General features: G+C 39.6%; 2 protein-coding genes across 3 annotated transcripts; both read left to right on the top strand.

Moving 5' to 3' along the window:
• The first annotated feature begins 11,047 nt into the window (after positions 1–11,047).
• On the top strand, positions 11,048–16,047 carry LOC137955936 (ricin B-like lectin EULS3). Its single transcript, XM_068803164.1, has 4 exons — positions 11,048–11,846; positions 12,201–12,323; positions 14,873–15,101; positions 15,818–16,047. Coding segments are annotated over exons 1-4 (1,059 nt in total). The 5' UTR covers positions 11,048–11,141; the 3' UTR covers positions 15,820–16,047.
• A 2,448-nt stretch (positions 16,048–18,495) lies between these two features.
• Positions 18,496–20,540, top strand: LOC137956081 (NAC domain-containing protein 87-like). Of its 2 annotated transcripts, XM_068803400.1 has the most exons (4): positions 18,496–18,997; positions 19,123–19,403; positions 19,544–19,957; positions 20,111–20,540. In XM_068803400.1, the coding sequence occupies exons 1-4, from the start codon at positions 18,805–18,807 to the stop codon at positions 20,255–20,257; spliced, it is 1,035 nt and encodes a 344-aa protein (XP_068659501.1). In that variant the 5' UTR covers positions 18,496–18,804; the 3' UTR covers positions 20,258–20,540. The 2 variants fall into 2 exon arrangements, with proteins under 2 accessions (XP_068659501.1, XP_068659499.1); XM_068803398.1 differs by having other exon boundaries at positions 19,544–20,540.
• Positions 20,541–21,112: the final 572 nt, after the last annotated feature.

The raw sequence follows: 21,112 nt of genomic DNA on the forward strand, positions 1-21,112 counted from the left end.
TCAATTGATCTCTGGTCGATCTTCTGGGATTTATTGCTATCTTCAACAAGTTTCCCATGCTCTTTCGATGGTAGAGGTAGTTGATGATTCAAGGCCTTCCATTTATTCAATAGTTTTCCTTTGTGATGATTCAAAAAGGTGGTTTATTGCAATCAATGAGAAAATAGAGTTTATTCAGAAAGGTCAAACATAGAAACTTGTCAAGCCACGTAAAGAAAAAAAAAATTGTCGGGTGCAAATGGGTCTCAGGAAGAAGGAAAAAATCCAGTTGATTTTTAGGATTCCATAGATTACATTCTTCTGTAAAGGAGAGAAGGAAGAAGAGAGAAGAGATGAGAAGAAAAGAGAAGAGAGAAAAGACGTTCAAGAGAGAGAGAGGAAGATGAAAGAACATGTTGGGGAGAAAAGAGGAGGAAGAACAGGCTTCTGGACTAGTGTCCTAACCTTGCCCCTTAAGCTTTAGTTATAGAAGTCCAAAGTACATACATTATAAGTATACCCTTCATCCTAGAATGAGTGAATAAAGGGACAAAATTCATAAGATAATTATATAAATGACACCCCAACTTATTCATACCTTCTAACACTCCCCCTCAAGCTGGGAGGTAATGACAATGATCCTAACTTGAAACAAATAAAATATATGTTGTAATGATCTCCTCCATCAAGGTGTTCCAAGTATAAGTACAAAACCAAACACAAACTCTTAAAAAGTAAAAAATGGATGATAAAATATAAGTAAAAGCCAACTTCAAATGGTTTTGAACAAAATAGTGATAATAATCACTAAAGTGGGTAATGTCTGTCACTTACAAGATGACAATAAAAATCCAAGTGTACCATTAAAAAAGTCTCAATGGACTTAAAAACACACACACACACACACACACACACACACACACACACACACACACACACACACACATATAAAGATCAACCAAAATAACACACCAAAGGGGGTAAACGAGAGTAAAAAAAGGATGGTAGGAAAACAGTTACCAAGTAAAAGGTTAATGAGGAATTAAAGAAAGAGAAGGTGAAGATGATGGGGCCATCATGTTCTTTATTTTCTGAAGTAACTAAAATTCTTCATGAGGCTAAATGTCAGCATATGCTTTCTTCTAGAATAATTCAAACTCCTCTATAGAGACGATCTTCTTCCCTTTGGGGTTCTTAAGAACTATTGTAGAATTGATCTTTTTGAACCAAACAAATCCTTTAAGTTAAATCAAGCCAACAAATAATGCACCCAGGGTAATCAACTGAGGATTTCTTTCTTCAAAGAGACACAATAACAATTGCAGTAACAAACCAATGCCCAAATAACATATATCACATATGCTATCATATAGCAGCGTATAACATAATACATGAAATAATCTGCAGCACATTCAACCTAGATTAAGGAAGCTTGAACCAAGTAATAAGCTGTCATTGCATATGGGTTTGATAAAAAAAACAAAAAAATTGGTAGTGTTGGTGAGAATAATGTCCTTATCTTTGATCTTGGTGGTGGATTCGGCAACCAGTAGCTCTTAGTCAGCACAAAAAAATGTCAATGAATTCAGCAACGTATCATTATAAGGATCGAAGTCCCCCACTTAAGAACGTGAAATGTGAAACTTGATAGAAGGCAGGAGCCACACGTGCTGCTTCAATAGCATCGACAAGCCCCACCTCATGCAGCCCATTCCGCCACTTTCAGCATCTTCAAGATAGGTATCTTGGCTTTTAGGTATTCACGGGATTCAGCAGCAGTAAAAACAGAACTTTATGACCTTCAAAATCTTTCCTTTCTGTCCCAAACTATTTTGGCTCTAATATGCATCAAAACATCAACATAGATTGCTCAAGATATCGTTCTTCTTCAAAAACAAACAGAAGCAAAAAGCGGCAAAAGAAGGATAGTAGTTTCTCTCTGCTGCATGTCGGTCACGTATTTGTTGAGTATCTTAATGAATGGCTTGATCTGAATGCCCTGAGAATAAATCATCAACTTGTTGCTGCAATAGAAAGAGTATCCCCAGAGCAACAAGAGGTAGCAGAAACAGTCTCACTTTTATTATCCGATTGAATAAGCTGAGCTCCTCCTTTGCCTGCCCCTGTTTTTGTGTTTACGAATGCAAGCAAGAGCAACAAAAAATTTCCAATAAACTGTCTATGCATCGAATTAAAATAAGAAACCTTCCATTGCCAGCCTTCTTAAGTGCTGATATTTGGTTATAACAACAACATAACAAATATTGATCATCTTGACAGCAGTAGATAGCAACATGAATATTTGTTTATCAAAACCGGGATACCAAAGATCTGTAGCAAGTATAACAGAGATACCATTCGAACCTTAGCTAACAAGCATGACTCCCTCCAGTCATCGAACTAGATTTGTGAGTGAAGACCAGAAAAAAATGACTTGTTAAGTGCTGCTGAACCAAGGAGGATTTGATAAGGATTCTGTCTCTGTTGCTACTCTTCGATGGCTGCAAATGCTTCTAAAAAAAGAGAACGAATTCTGAAGAATATCGTCTTTAGGTAAACGTCTGAATACACACGGTTTCTCAATGGTATTGATTAATAAGACGTAATGGAGAAATCTACTGTTATTTGATTGTTAAGGCTAAATAACAAGGAGCATGCTGAAGCCGAGAAACTATGAATTCATAATTCAGAAACCATGAAGCTAAGAGGAAGGTAATTCATGTGTAGGATCATTCCACCTTATTTTGTAACAAAACTCCAAACACTAGAGCAGCAGCAAGGGACGTATACCAACTGAGCTAATAGGCCAACAATGGCAACTTTCTAACAGGAGAATACTTCCCATATATATTATTCCTTTCTCGGAAAAGACAATCTCAAGAGAGAGAGTCATGTTGTTGGAAATAAGGACGTGAATCTTATAGAAATAAAAAAATTATGATTTTTTGATACTTTACATTCATCGATACATGTATTTATAAGTTATTTCAACTTATCTCATCCTTATCTTTATCTCTATCATACCCTGCAAGATGAAGCTCTGAGAGGAGAGTCCAATCTTGGTCTTTAAGAAGAGGAAGCATGTTCAGGGAAGCGGTTTGGTGAGAGTATCTGCTAATTGATCAACAGAAGAGACATGAGTAGCCTGAAGAGCACCACTCTGAATGTGTTCTCGAATGAAGTGGTAATCCAAAGCTACATGTTTTATGCGTGAGTGAAAGACTGGATTGGAGCATAGATTTATAGCACCAATGTTGTCACAATAAAGGACCGGTTGTCGTGGAAGAAAAACACCAAGGTCAGTGAGAAGATAGCAAATCCAAAGGATCTCAGCTGTAGTGGTTGTAGCATATCGATATTCTGCCTTGGTAGAGGATTAAGCCACAATCTGTTGCTTCTTAGAACTCCAATATATAAGATTGCAACTTAGGCAAACAATATAGGCACCAATTGAAGTGAAATCATCCTTGTTACATTCCCAATCAGCATCAGAGAACGCATGAAAGACAAAGAAGATTGTTGGTGTAAGACGATACCATGATCCAGAGTTCCACAGAGATAGCGTAACAATCGTTTGACAACATCCCCGTGATTAGAACTAGGGCAATGCATAAACTGAGATAACTTATTTACCACATAAGCAATGTCATGGCGAGTAAGAGACAAATATTGCAGACTACCAACAATAGTCCGATATTCAGATGCATCGGAGAGTGTCATGCCAGACTGAAGTGTGAGTGTAGATGATGTGGCAAACGATGTAGCGACATGCTTTGCATTGGTCATGCGTGTGTGAGAAAGGAGATCAGAGATATACCGACGTTGAGACAAAAGTAGGCCTTGAGAATGAGGAACAACTTCAATACCAAGAATATAAGCCAAGGAGCCAAGATCCTTGAGTGAGAATCTCTAAGCAAGTAGGTGGATGAACATTGCCATAACTTGATCATTGTTTCTTGTAATAATGATGTCATTAATATAAACCAAAATATACAACACAACTGAACCTGTGTGAGAGATAAATAGAGAAAAGTCTGCATGAGAGTTGGTGAAGCTTGAGGTAATGAGAAACTGGTGCAACTCATGATACCAAACACGAGGTACTTGCTTGAGACAGTAGAGGGCCTTATGAAGTTTGCAGACATAATTGGGATTATCACGATCAATGAAACCTGATGGTTGTATCATAAAGACATTTTTAGATAGAGTACCTTGAAGAAATCATTATTAACATCAAGTTGTCGAAGTGACCAACCACTACTTACTGCAAGGCTAAAAACAATATGAATAGTGGTAGGCTTGATAACAAGATTTAAATATTTCATTATAATCAACTCCAGGGCACTGGTGAAACCCTTGTACCTGTCAATAGAGCCATCAGAAAGATATTTAGTATGAAAAATCCATTTGCAACCAACCAGATTTTAGGAGGGATCCGAAGGAACAAATTCCCATGTATCATTCTGAACAAGAACATCATACTCATCATACATAGCATGATGCCATTTGGGATTGGTGAGAGTTTGAGTTACGGTTGTGGGTTCACGGTTGGTAGATGCAGGAACTTGGGCTATGAGGTTTAGTTTTTGGATGGGTTTGTAAATGATGTTCTTGGATCTGGTGACAATATCATTGGGAGGTGAGGAAGCAGGTTGGGATGATGGGTGTGGGTCGGCCGATGTGGGAATGTGGTTTGGAGTGGGGTGTGGTGATGGAGAGGAGTGAGGTGTGAGGTCGTGAATGGGGCTGGCAGACGGTGCAGGTATCGAAGCTGCAGATGATGTGCCAGTAGCCGGGAGGAAGGGAGAGTGTGTCAGACGAGGGGTGGTCAAGATGAGACTGAAGTCAAGTGAAGGGGAAGATAGACTCAACAAATTGAACATGATGAGACATATAAAGACGAGAGGTACTGGGGTCAAGACATAGATATGCACTTTGAGTAGTAGAATACCCTAGAAAAACACACGGAGAAGAATGTAGAGTGTGTTTGTGAGAGGAGTATGGCCGGAGCCACGGATAACAAAGACAACCAAAAATGCGTAGTTTAGAATAGCTAGGAGGGTTACCAAAAAGTTTGGCATAGGGTGAAAGAAGTTTGAGCGTGAGTGTGGGAAGCCGGTTAATGAGTTGGACAACAGTGGAGAAGGCATATGACTAGTAAGAGAGAGGTATGGAGGCATGAGAAAGAAGAGACAAACCTGTTTCGACAATATGACGATGTCGTCGTTCAAAATACCCATTGTGTTCATATGTAGGGGGAGGAGATGTAAGATGAGTTTCTTAATCTATTTACCAAAGAAATTTTCAACTATAAATTTAAATCGGATAAAGGTATCAAGTACATGTGATTTTTGTTTGAGAAGGTAAAACCATATATACTTTATAAAATGATCAACAAAAATGTCATAATAGTTGAAATTATTGATAGAATAAATTGGAGAGGTCCAGACATCTGAGAATATAATATTAAGAGGGGAAGAAGAGACAACAGTGGAGTGGGAAAATGGTAATTTGTGAATTTTATTACATTGACAAGAATTGCAAGTAAAATTAAAATTCAGAGGGTGCGATAAGTCCAACTGAAAAGTGGACATGATGTGCCAAAGAATTAGAGATGATAGATGACCTAGACGATGATGCCATATAGACGAAGTGATTTTGACACTAGAGAAAACAATTATTGGTGGAGACTGGACTTGGGACGATGGCCATTCGTACACACCATCCTTAGTTCGACCCTGCAAAAATGTTACCCCCGTACGAAGATCCTTGACACAAAAGAAGTGGGTAAGAATTCAATGGAAGTATGATTAGTTTGACAAAATTGAGAAATAGAAATAAGATTCATTTCATGGTAAGAACACAAAGAACATTATTTAATAAAAATGTGCAAGAGGGTGGTTGCAATAGTGACATGGTGCGATGCTCCATTATCCAGAAGCCAAGGACAATCGGTAGGAGAGGTGGTGGTTGCAAGATGAACTCATGGTGGCCATGATGTCGAAGGGTGAGGTTGCCAATAAGAGGGGGTGCGAGGAGCCTGGGAAGGTGGCAAAGACTATTGCATCTGGTGAAAGATAGAACATTGTGAAATCTTGTGTCCTTTTTCCCAGCACAATTGGCAACGACCGAAGTAGGGTCGAGGCTGAAATCAACCATCCGGAGTGACAATGTTGTGGAGACCTGGGTGGGATGAGGGCACCCCTTGTTGTCGGTGGTTACGATTACCAGACTTGTCGGGATTAGGGTGAGCACTGGCAGGATTTGCAGAGGCCGAAAGTGGTAAGGAGTGAGCTTGTTGAACACGTAGCAAGACTTCTTTGTTGATGAGTTTTTCATGCAGCTCATTAAAAGAAATTGGCGTGTCATGACCATTGATAGTATCAATAAATGGTTTGTACTCATCGTTGAGCCCATCCAAAATTATCTCAGTGAGATCCTCTGGATCAATGGGTTTTCCTAGGGCCGCAAGTTCACTAGTCCAAGTTTTAATAAACTGCATATACTCGGAAATTATTTGAGACCCCTTAGTAGTATGTTTGAGTTGCTCTTTGATCTATTTGATGTGACAACATGAAGGGTGGCCAAAATATTCCAGGCTTCATGAGAGGTTCTTGAGTGACTGATAAATGGAATAATAGATGGCATGAGAGAACTGATAAGACTACCAAAAATCAGTTTTTCCTGATGAAACCATGTAGTGTGTTCGGGATTGGGAATGACAAGATTATTTATTATCTTTGTGGAGGAAGGTAGAAAATAAGAACCGTCAACGAACTTGAGGAGATCATAACAAAAAAGAATAGCCTCCATCTGAGCTTTCTAGCTAAAATAATTTGTAGAGGTGAGTTTGACCGAGTTGTGGATGTGGAGTACCGTAAGCGGTGTGATTGGGTCATGAGCATTGGGAATAATGATTCGAGAATCATCAGATGCCATGAGTTAAAAACTAGTTTTTTTTCGCACAGGCGAATGTAGCATGTGTGAAAATCACACGTGCACGCTCTTCTTCTTCCCATATTCAATTAAAACTAGACCTCGGATTAAACCGAAGGTCGGGAAAAAAAATTTGGGAAGAAAGAAGGGGAAAGGGAAATACCTACTGCAGCGGAGGCAGCTAGAGGGCGCACGGTGGTGCGGTACTGTCAAACAGAGCAGAGGCTGGGCGATGTCAACGATTGTAGAGATACATACTATTGATGGTGGCTACGGCGAGATACTATCAATGTCTGTCAGGGGAGTACGGCGATGGTGACGACGGGATCATTGGTGGCGGCAGCGGGATGGCGCACGGTACTATCGAAAGGAGCAGAGACTGGGTGACGTCGAGGGGTGCAGAGGCAAAGATTGTTGACAGTGGCTATGGCTAGATACTATCGACGGTTCTCAGGGGAGTGCGGTGATGATGACGATAGGATCGTTGGCGGTGGTGGCGTTGGAAAAAGTTTAACTGAGGAGGTTGGGCAGAGAGGAACGACAAAACAAAATAGAGGTGAGCTCGGTGTCGGAAGGCCGAGGCTCAGGTGCATTCGTCGATGATACAGACAGGCTTGGTAACGACAGAGAGTTGCAGCTCTAATGGGGCTCTGGTTCTGTAGTGACACTAGAGAGGAGAAATCAGAGAGATCTAAAGCTTTGATATCATATATAAATAAAAAAATGAATGATTTTTTGATATTTTACATTTATCGATACATGTATTTATAAGTTACAAAGAGATAAGGTTTTACATGATAAACATTATCACTAAGAAAATTTACATGGGTTTAGAGTTACCAGTTGAGACAGTTTTAACGTCTCTCATTCTTATCTTTATCTCTATCAAAACTGACTCCTATTGTTAATTATAATAATCAGGATAGGAAATTTTCCAAACCAACAAATCTATGTATTGTTCACATCCTTGTGTAATGATTCTTTCCAAGTTCTATTCAGCAATCTCTGAGCACGACAGAGAGGCCAGAGATGCTGGTCTTACAAGGTCTTTGTAATAGAAAGATAACCCAAAGCTAGAGAAAAAAAAATGCGACAAACGTACAAGGCAGAAAATGCAACCAACAAATGAGGAGTAGCAGCTATGTGAAACAGAGTTTGTAATCCAAATTCTGAGATGATTTCCAACAAGCACAAACAATGAGTCTTGAAAGATTAAAGGAGAATCAAATACTTAACCTCTGTTGTCTGTGGTTTCTTCATATACTATCTAAGCTTCCTTGTGCTCAACAACACTAAAACAGAACGATGGAAGAAACATCAAGGTAACCGCCAACTCCAACCTTTTCATCAACTTCCATGAAAATAAATCTAATATCCCTCTCACGCTTAGATTAAAACAAGCATCGTTGGAGGAAGAAAAGACTTTACCTCAGTAAACATGCAGTAATTGAGAGCTTTGGAGTCTTTGTTTCTATCCAGCAGTAGAACACAATTGCTTGGGAATCTTGGATGAAGGTTTGGTCTACCAAAGAAGATAACCAAACAATGTTGAACACGTTTGATGGGATCCTAAAAACTGGTAGCTCTAAGTCCTGAAAATCAATCATTGCTCTGATACCATGTTGATTTTCAAAACTCCATAGATTACATTATTTGGTAAAACAGAGAAGGAAGAAAAGAGGAGAAGAGAGAAGAGACGTCAAAGAGAGAGGAAGATGAGAGAACACATTGGGGGAGAAAATAGGAGGAATAGGGTTATAGACTTGTGTCCTAACCCTCCCCGTTAAACTTTATTTATAGATGCCAAAAGTACAAATATTATAAATATACCCTCCACCCTAAATAATAGACAAAAATCATAAAATAATTACATCAATAACACCCCAACTTATTTAAACCTTCCAACAAATGCTATATGTAGAAGATATACTATATAAGACACAATCGATAGCTAAAGGTTATAGTCAAGTAGTAGGTGCTAAGGATTAGTCCCACATGGATTAGTGAGAATAAATATGTTGAGTTTATTAGTTAGAAAAGAGGTTTCCTAAGATGGCTTGTCATTTTGGGATGAATCTTGAACCCAACTTCACATGGTATCAGAGCAGGTACTTGTATGTGGGTCTCCACCCAAATTATCTAGGGGGAGTATTAAGGAATAGTCCCACATGGATTATTGAGAAAAAATATGTTGAGTTTTTTTATTGAGAAAAAAAGTTTTCAAATATGGCTAGTCATTTTGGGGTGAGCCTTGGACCTAACTTCATAGTAGGTGTTGATTTTAATGATATTTTTCACCTATTGTGAAGCATTTGTATATGTGTTGTACTTGCTCGTGTAGCTATGGATTTAGAATTAGAACAATTTGACGTCAAATTACATTTCTACATGGTGAAGAGGAACGATAGATTTATATGCTAAGCTCTCCATACAAATCTTGCAACCGAATAGCTTCTTTAAGACCTTATGTTCTTGCCATATTCATTTCCCATGATGTCTTTTCCCTTGTGAATTGCCACTTAGATAGCTACTTTACAACCTATTGTTGTATAAGTACATGGCAAGAACATAAGTTGTTCTTGCCATGTACGGCGAGGTTAGCATGGATCAAGATGTTACTGTTGTTCATTATGATAGGAAGAGTGTCATAGATTTGACTAACTATCAAATGCATCACGAGCATACTATGCACATTGATGTCAAATTTGACAATCATCTAAGCTTTTGTTTGTTTCCATGGAAGCATGATTGTTGTCGCGTGGGTTACTTTGAAATGTGTTCTGCAATCAGTATCTTCATCTAGTTAACAATAGTGTTTGGAGGGAATATCTCTGGAGTGAATGATGCCTGTTTTGTGTCTTTATAATGCATTATTTCTCTCGCTTGTTTTGTTTTAAAGGTTAAAGTGAATGCTGCATGGCGACTGTACCATTTCACCCGTTATCTCTGCAAGTATTTGTGTGTTGTGAGTTTTATAGATTGGGTGTTTAAATGTAGCAGGGAGAAAGAAGAATCTTAATGGGCCTGGTGGTGACAATCTCCCTTGCGATCCACCTCCCTTTGTCGAATACATACTCCGCAACCATCTGGGATTAATCCTTTGAAAGAGCTATAGCACAAGGCCTCGTCGCGTCCGCCTGTCTCACAGGTGCTTGAATCAGCAAAAGTCGAGCACCAGAATCAATCGTACTCGATGCGCCACTGGAAAGCAGAGATTTTTGCTTGTTACGACTTTACAAGGAAAGTGGCGAATAAAAAGCTGAGGATGATACGGATTACTGGACAATTATGTCTGCGACTGCGGTCGTCCCTTTCCTCTCCACTGTGACAGTGGAATCCGATGCACCTGTAAGTTTTTGGCCCCCATCTTTTCTTGGACATTTTAGCCCTCTCACCTCAGTTACACGATGATGAATACCATTCGTCTCCGGACAAATCATCTTGTTGACCTCGTATATTTTCTTTTAATTGAATTATAATACCCTTGTCGGTTCTTTATTACTACGTCGGTGGATTAACTTGACCAGCGCGCGCGGAATTGAACGGTTGCATTTTACGCTTGCCGAGCCTGATCTCCCAGAGAACCTGCCATGGCGACGGTGAGATCTATTTGATGATGCCGCAACCTTGATTTCTCCACTACCTTGCATTTAATTAGAATTCAGATGGTTTTTTAGTAAATATATCAATAACACGGCTAGTCCCCTTAATAGTAGAATATAATCGAATTCTACTCACCTCTTCTCTCTTCTTGTTCGTGATGGGAAGAGATCTGCCTAATTACATGGTTACTTAGCCCATTTAACCTACCTAAAACGAAATCTTGCATTTAAACAGACGCAGAATGAGGATTTACTACATGTTTGTATCTGTCGCAGTCGGCAACAACGAAAACAGAGATGATTGCTCGGCCACCTCTAATCAACTTTTTAACATTTTTCATATATTGCGGACTGATCGATGCTTCGTGGACACTGCTGATCAACCTCCTCACCCGCGCCCTTCTTTTTTAATTATTCCCACAGCACAAAAATCACATTTCAATCAAGCTCTTCGTCAGCCACTTAACACGTTCCCTGCCTGCCCCGATGATTGATGGACGTCCACCGACCAAACTATTATACATACATATACATTGATGGTATAAACAGAACTCTACTTCCCAGGTCTTATAAACCTATCGCAGTCTCTTGCGCTCTTCGCCTGCGCAAAATCAGACGCTGTCAATGGAATTCCCATTTGGTCACAACAAGCACCACTATGGCAGACAGGATGAAGAACAGCAATCCTACCCGCCTCCACAACATCAATCTCACTCCACCAACTACCCTAGGAGAGAAGCGTTTGAGGAAGAAGGATACCCACCACCACCACCGCACCACTATGGCGGACAGGATGAAGAACAGCAATCCTACCCGCCTCCACAACATCAATCTCACTCCACCAACTACCCTAGGAGAGAAGCGTTTGAGGAAGAAGGATACCCACCACCACCACCACGACCTTTACATCCTTATGAAAACCAAATGCCTGGATACACCGGAGGTGAAGAGTTTCGCGGAGAATTTCCCTACCCGCGTCCCTATCAACCGCCGCTCCAACCTCCCTATTCAAGGCAGGATCAAGTAGAACCCGGATATCAGAGGCCTCCCCCACCCTCTGATTTTGGCTTCCCACCACCTACTTATTCTTCCGCAGTGCACGTTGCCCATGAGGTTAACCAAGACCCATCTGAACCTCGTCCTCCCGACAGGCATCATGGTCGTAACAACCCTTTTACTTCTTTCTTTCATCATCATAGCCACGGGACCTCTGAGCTCGCTCAGAAGCGCACCGTCAGAGTCTTCTGTCAGGCTGAGGAGAGGTACTCGCTTACCATCAGAGATGGGAAAGTTATCCTCGCAATAGCTGATCCCAGTGATGAGTTTCAGGCAAGTCTCAATATCAGTATTTCTCACGTTTGTATGTTTGTTTATTTGTTTTATATCATCTTCCACTGTAACAGGAATAGAATTTCGCCTCATTTTTTTTTTTTTTTGTTCTTTAAATTCGCTTTCGGAGGCGTTGTGTTTTGTGTCCTCTCTTACGGGCTCTATCGTGTTCATTATCATGCTGCAATTTCACGTTATTTCATTTTGTTCATTATTTTTTGTTTCAGAAATAGACTCTTGTCATTTTCTTTGTTAGTTTTCTTCTAGTTAAATTTTCCCTATGCTTAAATTCTGGGTCCTTTCTTTTTTTAATTGAAAAATCTCTGTTTTTCCTCTTAATTCTTTCTCATGCAGCATTGGATCAAAGACGAGAAGTACAGTATAAGGGTGAAAGACGAAGAAGGCTTTCCCAGTTTTGCACTTGTGAATAACGCTACTGGTCAGGCCTTAAAGCACTCCATTGGAGCCACCCATCCAGTAAGTTGTTGTACACTCTGAAGTAATGAAGGGGTTATAGTAAACATATTCCATGTCTAAATATTTACTCTTAGCTCTTTTTTTTTATCTCTTTTTTAATCATCAATGATTCTCTAAATAGCCTGGATGTCATATCTAACTAAAATTCTGTGTTTAATGTTGTTCAGATACTAGAGATCGGTTAGAACTACTGTGATCCTCAGGATCCTTTGAGTATGTGTGCTCATTCGGAAAAGTAGTTGAAAGCCTTCTTCTTAACAGTTAATTTCAATGCTTAAAACTTAATCACACGTCTTCTTTCACTTTCTAAAACATCTTGACTTAGATATATAGTTGAAAGCCATCTTCTTGACAGTTAATTTCAATGCTTAAAAACTTTATCGCATGTCTTTCTTCACTTTCTAAAACATCCTGACTTAGATATAGATGCTTAAAAGGAGTTATATTTTAGTAACTTTGCTGTTTATTTCAAGCGTAAGGTTTTTTTGAAAAGTTTCCTAGCATAATATAATATTTTCAATGAAATGATAATAATTATATTCTTAAGTACAGTTCATAGTAACATGTCTTGTCATTCACTGAATATGTATGGTGTTTATCTCAGCTGAGATTTTGTGCATAACTTCAATCAGGGGATTCTAACTGTCTAAACAGTTTGAAGTTTGCTGGTTGATGAAATTTAGTGTGGTATGTCATTCAAAAATAGATTTGGTTTGTTATTTGCTAGACTTGGTTAATGGTTGGAAAACTTGGCCAGCTGCTTCATGATAGAAGACAACTCATATTTGATAACATCCACCTTACTTTCATTCCACTATCAGTAAAGGACAAGAGTCTGACACATAATTGACTCAGCATTGAGAGTCAGCTGCGTCTAATGAGATTTGTCCATGTTAATTCAGCAAATCAACCAAGTCTTTATCTTGTCCTGTCCTTAGGGTCTGTTTGGAACCTCTAGAAAAGAAAAGAAAGAGAAGAGAAAGAGAGAGAAAAGAAAAGTGATTTCTTTTCTCTTGTTTGGATGTCCATGGAAAATGAAACAGAAATATAGTTTCTCTTGTTTGGATGTCCATGGAAAATGAAACAGAAATATAGTTTCTCTTGTTTGGATGTCCATGGAAAATGAAAGAGAAATAGAGTTGCTCTTGTTTGGATGCACATGCAAAATGAAAAGGAAAAGAAAATTAGTAATATTTTAAAATTTTGATAGTTAAAATTCTCTCTACCCCTTTATGTTTCTTTTATTTTCTCTTGGAATTCCATCATTTTAAGATGGAAAATGTTATAACTGAGTCTCATTCTCTTTTTTCTCCATGATTTTCTGTTGCCAAACAGCAGAAAATCACTTTCTTTCTCCTTTTCTTTTCTTTTCTAAGGGTTCCAAACAGACCCTTATGCTCCTGAAATGATTAAATTTTCCTCAAAGAATATCTACTGAGGTGGACTTCCTGTCTCTATTTCTTCTTGATTTTAGAAGTGTTATTGGAAATAATTTGTATCATATGTTTTATCCATAAACATATTTAGGCCACTGAGGACGTTTGTAGAATGAGCCACTTGACAATGGATATCCAAAGTCCAAGTAATCAATGGCCAGAATCTGATGTTTGAAATTTTAGTAGTCACTATGATTTCTGTGTCTGCTCAACCTCTCATGAGGCATTTTGGGTGTCTTAACTGTTACCCAACCACTAACATATTGCATGTAGGATTAGTGCAAAAAGAGTTCAACCATTTCAGTGCAATGCATGGATCACCAAAAGATAATTTGACTTACGGTCTTCTTCCCCCCCCTCCTCTCCCGGACTTATCTTATCTGATCTAGGACTAATCTTACCTGATCTAATTCTAGTTCCTGAGTTTTCCTTTTGTGGTTTCAACTGCCAATGTGAGCTATGCCAGTGAAGTTTATTCTTAAATTCCCCCCCCGGACTTATCTTACCTGATCTAATTCTAATTCCTGAGTTTTCCTTTTGTGGTTTCAACTGCCAATGTGAGCTATGCCAGTGAAGTTTATTCTTAAATTTATCCCCTTTTTCAAGGTGACTATTTGATAATTGCTAATCACTGATGTGCATATGGTGTTGTCTCATAGTTTTATTTTCTTGGGGTTCAAGCTGATATAGTTTGTCTGTTGTATTTTTGTCATCCATACTGATTTAATAATATATGTTATAATCTAGAGAAGGCATAAAAAATTGTGTGCTCAATTTGAAAGTTGTTGGTTCACATTTCTTTTCTTCTGGTTGTAGCCACAATAAACTTTTGGTAGGTGGAGGTTTTCAGTTTGAGTGATGGTCCATCATCTCATATAGCTATTTTCTAAAGAACAATCATCAATATTTATAACTTTTCCTTAACACTTTTAACAGAAACGATGGCTGTATGTTTTGATGAATTCACAGATTTTTCTTTTTCTTTTTTGCATTCTATCAATTTGTCCATTATGAATTTGTTTGTCACCTGTAGCTCCTTGGGCAATTTGTTAATGAGTACATAAAAGTAGCAACCTTCAATAAATTTAACCTTTTCTACATTAACTATTGCAGGTTCAGCTTTGCCCATACAACCCAGATGTTCTTGATGAGTCAGTCCTTTGGACAGAAAGCAGGGATACAGGTGAGGGTTTCAGGGCAGTACGGATGGTAAACAACATTCGGCTGAACTTGGATGCTTTCAATGGGGACAAGAACCATGGAGGAGTGCATGATGGCACCGTTCTGGTGCTTTGGGAGTGGAAGAAAGGAGGGAATCAGAAGTGGAAGATTGCTCCCTACTGTAAGTTGGCCTGATTTCTTCCTCTTTTATCTTCCTACCAAAAATTTGTGAGTGAAGTATTTGAAAGACTAGCTCAATTCTCATTCTCTTGTTAGAAGTTTGTCAAGTGGCTGTTGTTTTTTGTTAGTTTTTTCATGCAAGAGATTAACATCAACATGTTTATATCTTGTTTTTTTATTCTTCGATCTTTAATTGTTATGCACTGAAAAGCATTCTAGATGCCACATTATCCTCATTTCTTGCATTTGTGAGGGGTATTGCACGTGATTCTATAGTTTCCTTATTGAAACAAGTATTGAAAATTTTTACTGCTTAATACTGGGTGACGAGGTGAAATAATTTCTTGTAGTTTGTTTTACCATTGGTGGTCTGTCATTTTTGCATTGTTGTAGTTTTTTTTATATTTGTACTGAAGGGATATGAACTTTGTGAAGCTTAAGTAAAAAGAAACTTAACAATGAAACTTTCTCTTGGTATATCTGTGCTGAAATTGGCATCTTGTAAAGGAAAAACAATGTTGAGACAAGGAGAAGACCTATTAAGAAATGCACATCTTTCTGAAAACATTATAAATTGAAGAAAGAGGTGCTTTTAAAGTTGCTACGGTTCCTCTCATACAGAAAAAAATATGAAATTTGTTACATCACCCGTGAAAGTGTAGATCTTCTTCTTGCATGACAAACCATCTAAGCCTTTGTTCGTTTCCGTGGATGCAGGATTGTTGTTACCTGGGTTGCTTTTGAAATGTGTTCTGCAATCAGTATCTTCATCATAGTTGACATTAGTGGTCTGGGGGGACAATGTCTGTGTTAATGATGTTTCGTTTGCGTCTTTTGATTGCCTAGTACACTCGCTTGTGTTGTTTTAAAGATTCAGATGAATGCTGCGTGCGACTCTACCATTTGACACATTATCTATAGCAAGTATCTGTGTGTTGTGAGTTCTATGCGTTGGGAGAAGAATAGTGTTTATAGGCCTGGTGGTGGCTACCTCCCTTTGTGATCCGTCTGTGTGTTTCAAATACATACTCCACAAGCATCTGGGATTATATCCTCTACGAGTCACTGGGATTGATCTTTCTAATCTCTTCTTCCCGATCATCGTTCCTCTGTTGTATGGTATAAACAAATCGTTCTTCAGGAAAGATGGAAGAGTGATGGGATCAGAGATAACACATATGACAATTCCCTGAACGTTGCTGTTTTATCTTCCTTCCGCGGCTACATTACTGTCCGCTACAGAGAGTTGGATTCCCCGGGAGCAAGAGCAAGTGCGCCCACGTTCCGCTGTTGGGTCACTGCAAACATGACTAAATATATTTAAGGAGGATTAGATAGAAAGCAACGGTTGTGATGCATCCTTTAGGGAGCAATAATGATGATTGTGTTACGTTCTTGTCTAAACGATATTGTTCGGCTTCGTTGCTGCACATTCCCAGTGGCTGTTAAGAAATTCATATTATTTAACACTAGAAGGGTTTTGTTGAAAAAGAAGAGACACATTCATACGGAAATAAGATCTGCCGAAACCGCAGTTTTATAATGCTGTTGAAAGACGAAACTAATTCTAGGGATGGGATTATGTTTGGTAAACAAAATCGTCTGTGCCTAACGTGAAAAGGTCATGATCACATGAAGTAGCATAAATCTGGGTTTCATGAGCGGAAGGAAGAGCAATTTACAGTGTTTTAACCTTGACTGAGAGCTTCACGTGGGTGAAGAAGATGGGATGAGAATGAAGATGAGCTGGAATAGTTGACTGAGAAGGGAGATTAAATTGCAAAAGTTGTCATGTGTTGTTCTGTTTTTAATAATAATAAGTTTAGATTAGTTAATCCACCTTAATGGCGGGGGGCATATATTAAGAGCAGAAGCAGAGGGAGAGGACGCGTTTCGGGCGGACGGTAAGGATAAGACGATGAGGCAGACAAAGCAGGCGCAAAGCGACAGACAAGTGTCATTCTCCCGAGCCCACCACATGATTTCATGAATCCATATTTCCTCATCCCCCCTTCATTATCATTTACTTTTATTAATAATCCCAGAGTCGTTGATTATTGAATGATTGATGGATGGATGATGGATGGATTTATTTACACAGAAGCATGTAACGGGCAACCTATTGTATTCTCGTGATTAAGACAAAACCCTCCTTTCCTCTGTAAAGATTTCATACTTTCATTGATTCAAAGCGGCTTCACCTAAAACCCCATCTATATTCTACATATCCTCACCAACCTAAAACTAAAAAGTCGTTTTTTGACTTTCAAATATTGCACAAATTTTAAATCTTTTCTCTTCGTCTTCGTCTTCGAGTTGATTATTTTTTATCTGTTACTTGAAGCATGTGATTAGGGGGACAATGTTGTGCGGCTGCCCTCCGCCGGGTTGCATTCCAACACCATTTTTCTTCGACTTGGGATGCTTTCCAGTGTCTTCTTCCCTAGCCCACCCTCTTGCCCTCGCCTCTTTTACTTGCTTATATGGTTGACTTGAGTTCCTTTTTCTCTGACGAGGAAGAGGTAAACTCAAGAATCAACTAATCCATAATCCAGCAAATCAAACAGCTGCGGGGTTTTACTTGAATTTGCTTGTTTCTTATTCACGTTGCGATGAATTAAATCTGAAGGCGAATAACCGAAATCTATGGAGGATCCGAATAAAAGAACCGCAAGGATGACGTTAGTGAACGTCAGAGGAAGCTTCGCGTCAGGAGAGAGTTGGTCCAAAAGTCAACAGCGAAAGGAGTTAGTTAGGCCTGGCCACTTGCTCCCACCCGTCGGCCAATCCCCCTCTTCTGCTCTCGTAGCCACTCGCCTTTCTTAAAAATAATGATAATGATAATTCTAAATATTTAAAATTAGAGGAAATTTGGTGATGAGCTGGCGTCCTCTTGGGCTGACACGGAGCAAACCCGCGGCGCATGAGAGAAACGGCGGCGCTCACGGCCTCTGCGCCGGCTTCACGGCGGTCTCACAACTCGCATCGCCGCCGCTCCTGCTTGATTAATCATTAGTGATAAAAAAACCTTTTTTATTTTTTGGTCCACGGAAAAGATACCTTTTCAAGTTTGAACAGAGATTTTTGTTACAGGGAACTCCCCCCCTAGGTCCAGCTGCATGGATGCTTCTACCTTTTTCTTCTGCTCTTTTTCTCATCCCTTGATAACAATATCTCATCCACTTCGAAGAGGGAGGAGGTGTTAAGAGCGCTACAGACAACAGACAAGAGAGAGAGAGAGAGAGAGAAAACGGCATCGTGAGTAAACAAACCCAAGAGAGGCTTATGGCAGAAGCGCCTTGCACAACACGGAACTTACGCCCTCCCTCTATAATCTCTATTTAAGTTCCCTTCCACTTCCCCACTTTCTTCTTTCTTAACCGCTTCCCTCATTTTTCCTCCTCCCAGGACGATCAACTTCGCGATTAGCGACTTTTCCCTGCCCTGCTACCCCCTCTTCCTCTCTCTTCCCTTCTCTCTGTCGTCACACTTCTTTCCGTTCGTTTCAGCCCTGATACTCTTTGGTCGCTTTTTTTTTTTGTTTTTTCTCAGCATATACTGATTGAAATTTACCTTCGCAATTCGCTTCCGACTGGGTTCTTTTTCTTGTAATTTCTTGGCGGGATTAGAAGATTTTGCTTTTGCAGATTCCTTCCTTTCAATTTTCCTCCAGGACAACAGATCGATCATTGGGGTATTTCACTATGACCATGGAGGAGATTTCCATCCTCAGCAATGGAGATGACAATTTGGAACTGCCTCCTGGTTTCAGATTCCATCCAACAGATGAAGAAATCATAACTTGCTATCTCTCTGAAAAGGTTCTGAACAACAAGTTCACCGCCAAAGCTATTGGAGAGGTTGATTTGAATAAATCTGAGCCATGGGATCTACCAAGTAAGCTACCGCCTCTCATTCCCGCGGATTTTTATTATCTTTTTAAAATTCCTATTCTACGCCTTTTATCATCATTACATCTTTTTGGACTTAGATTTGCCATTTTTGCTGAATTCGGATTGCAGGGAAAGCAAAAATGGGCGAGAAAGAATGGTACTTTTTCTGTCAGAGAGATAGAAAGTACCCAACAGGTATGAGAACAAACAGAGCTACAGAAGCCGGGTACTGGAAGGCTACAGGCAAGGATAAGGAGATTTACAAGGGAAAAGGCTGCCTTGTTGGTATGAAAAAAACCCTTGTTTTCTACAGAGGGAGAGCGCCCAAAGGAGAGAAGACCAACTGGGTCATGCACGAATACAGACTCGAAGGCAAACTCTCCTATTACAATCTTCAGAAAACTGCAAAGGTTAAAAAATATATCTAGTTTTTGTATCTTTTCCAAATCTGCAGACTCGTTCCATTCAATCATGTAGCCTGTTCTTTTTTTTATTCCTTCTTACAGCCACTATATATCGTGTTTTCTAAACTATCTGTAACCGGTTGCAGGACGAATGGGTAGTATGCCGGGTGTTCCACAAGAACACTGGCATCAAGAAAAGTTCAATTCCTGGGATGCAAAGGATGAACTCGTTTATGGATGATCTGATGGATTCTTCTTCCTTGCCACCCCTCATGGATCCTCCTTACTTGAACAGGCCAGGTTCAAGCTTCCTGAACGACGAGGATGACGATTACAAAGGCACAAGCACTGCTTCCTCTCTAGTGAGAACACCAGAGGGGATTCATATTTCCTACATGTCCTCAGGCATGAGGGGGGACCGGCAAGACCACAAGAGTTATAATAATCTACCAAACACCGTTCAAGAAAATCCTCAGAATTCCGTTTACTATCCTCAAATTCCTCTCTCCAATCCTGTTTTCACAGTTCAAGGATCACAGAATCTGGGATACCTGCACCAGGTTAGGAGCAATACAATTCCAAGCTTTCCAACCACCGGCTTCAGCTCTCCTGATCACGCAATGTTGAGAGCTCTAGCCTCCACCCCGGAAGTAGCTGGGTTGAGGAAACCGTGTAAAGTAGAACAGTTCTCTAACCAGTCCATGGTTTCGCAGGACACGGGCATCACCACCGATGTGCACACGGAGATTTCATCCGGGGTTTCCAAGCAAGAGATGAGCAGAAATAGATCTTATGAAGAAGACCTTGAGGGCCCTCCTTCTGCTGGACCTATTGACTTGGAAAGCCTGTGGAGTTACTAGAGAATAATAACATATGAGCCGATGCAATTTGAGATATTACATTAGATTGGGATTGCCTTTCTGGATTCCGGGATTTGATGAGATCCCTCTGAATCTTCTTATTATTACTGGTAAAAGGAAGACGTGTAGATGTCAGACGTGCACTCCATACAGTATACAGTTTGGTAGAAAAATTAGAAATACCCACTGGATATAGCTCTCTCATGTACATGTATTCTTTTGTTGGATGCCGCCCATTTCCTATATCTCACCAGTGCATTCATTCATTTGTAATTTTTTCATCTTTGTGAAATATTAAGAGATGGGTTTGATTCATTATCATCCTTTTTACGATCCTTGTGCTCATGTGTGTTATCAAATGAACCCTTTTTATCCTTTTTTCCACTTCTTCTAATTCTATGGCTGTGTTGACAATGCACCCTATTACACTTACCCTCGTCATAGTATGCTAATTAATACCAATTTCCTTTTGTGTATCTGTTCATTGTCGACCTCAAACAGAAGCAGGATGAAACAGTGCCATTCACTGCGATTTCTGCTTCTCCTTTCCTACGTGATTGGTTCCTTGCAAATTTAGGTTCCTGATTTAGTACTGTAAATGAAGTTTGATCGATAGCAAAGAATCCTAGTTTACCCGCATTCAGGTTCTTTCCTGCGAACCTTGAATTATAGGAAGAAGCTGGAGGGATTTATTTCTCCCGAGTCTTAACCATACATTTGCATTTTCTCAAAATTTGCCGGTAGTGTGATTGATTATACGACAAAAGGTTAAAAAGATAGAGCTGTTCAATGGATCAGGACTCAGAAGTCCAAAAAATGCAAACACACACACACACACACACACATTATTGCTAT

This window comes from Aristolochia californica, unplaced genomic scaffold, assembly GCF_029961685.1.
Source record: "Aristolochia californica isolate CCGP_79_NKW_82.1479 unplaced genomic scaffold, dmAriCali1.0.hap1 SCAF_2, whole genome shotgun sequence".
Classification (NCBI taxonomy): domain Eukaryota; kingdom Viridiplantae; phylum Streptophyta; class Magnoliopsida; order Piperales; family Aristolochiaceae; genus Aristolochia; species Aristolochia californica.

Bases quoted from the DNA above. Each gene is read 5' to 3' on its own strand.
- LOC137955936 (XM_068803164.1), top strand. From the start codon at position 11,142: ATGGAATTCCCATTTGGTCACAACAAGCACCACTATGGCAGACAGGAT. The intron at 11,847-12,200 runs GCAAGTCTCAAT...TTTCTCATGCAG, and splicing joins ATCCCAGTGATGAGTTTCAG to CATTGGATCAAAGACGAGAA. The intron at 12,324-14,872 runs GTAAGTTGTTGT...TAACTATTGCAG, and splicing joins CCATTGGAGCCACCCATCCA to GTTCAGCTTTGCCCATACAA.
- LOC137956081 (XM_068803398.1), top strand. From the start codon at position 18,805: ATGACCATGGAGGAGATTTCCATCCTCAGCAATGGAGATGACAATTTG. The intron at 18,998-19,122 runs GTAAGCTACCGC...TTCGGATTGCAG, and splicing joins TGAGCCATGGGATCTACCAA to GGAAAGCAAAAATGGGCGAG. The intron at 19,404-19,543 runs GTTAAAAAATAT...AACCGGTTGCAG, and splicing joins ATCTTCAGAAAACTGCAAAG to GACGAATGGGTAGTATGCCG.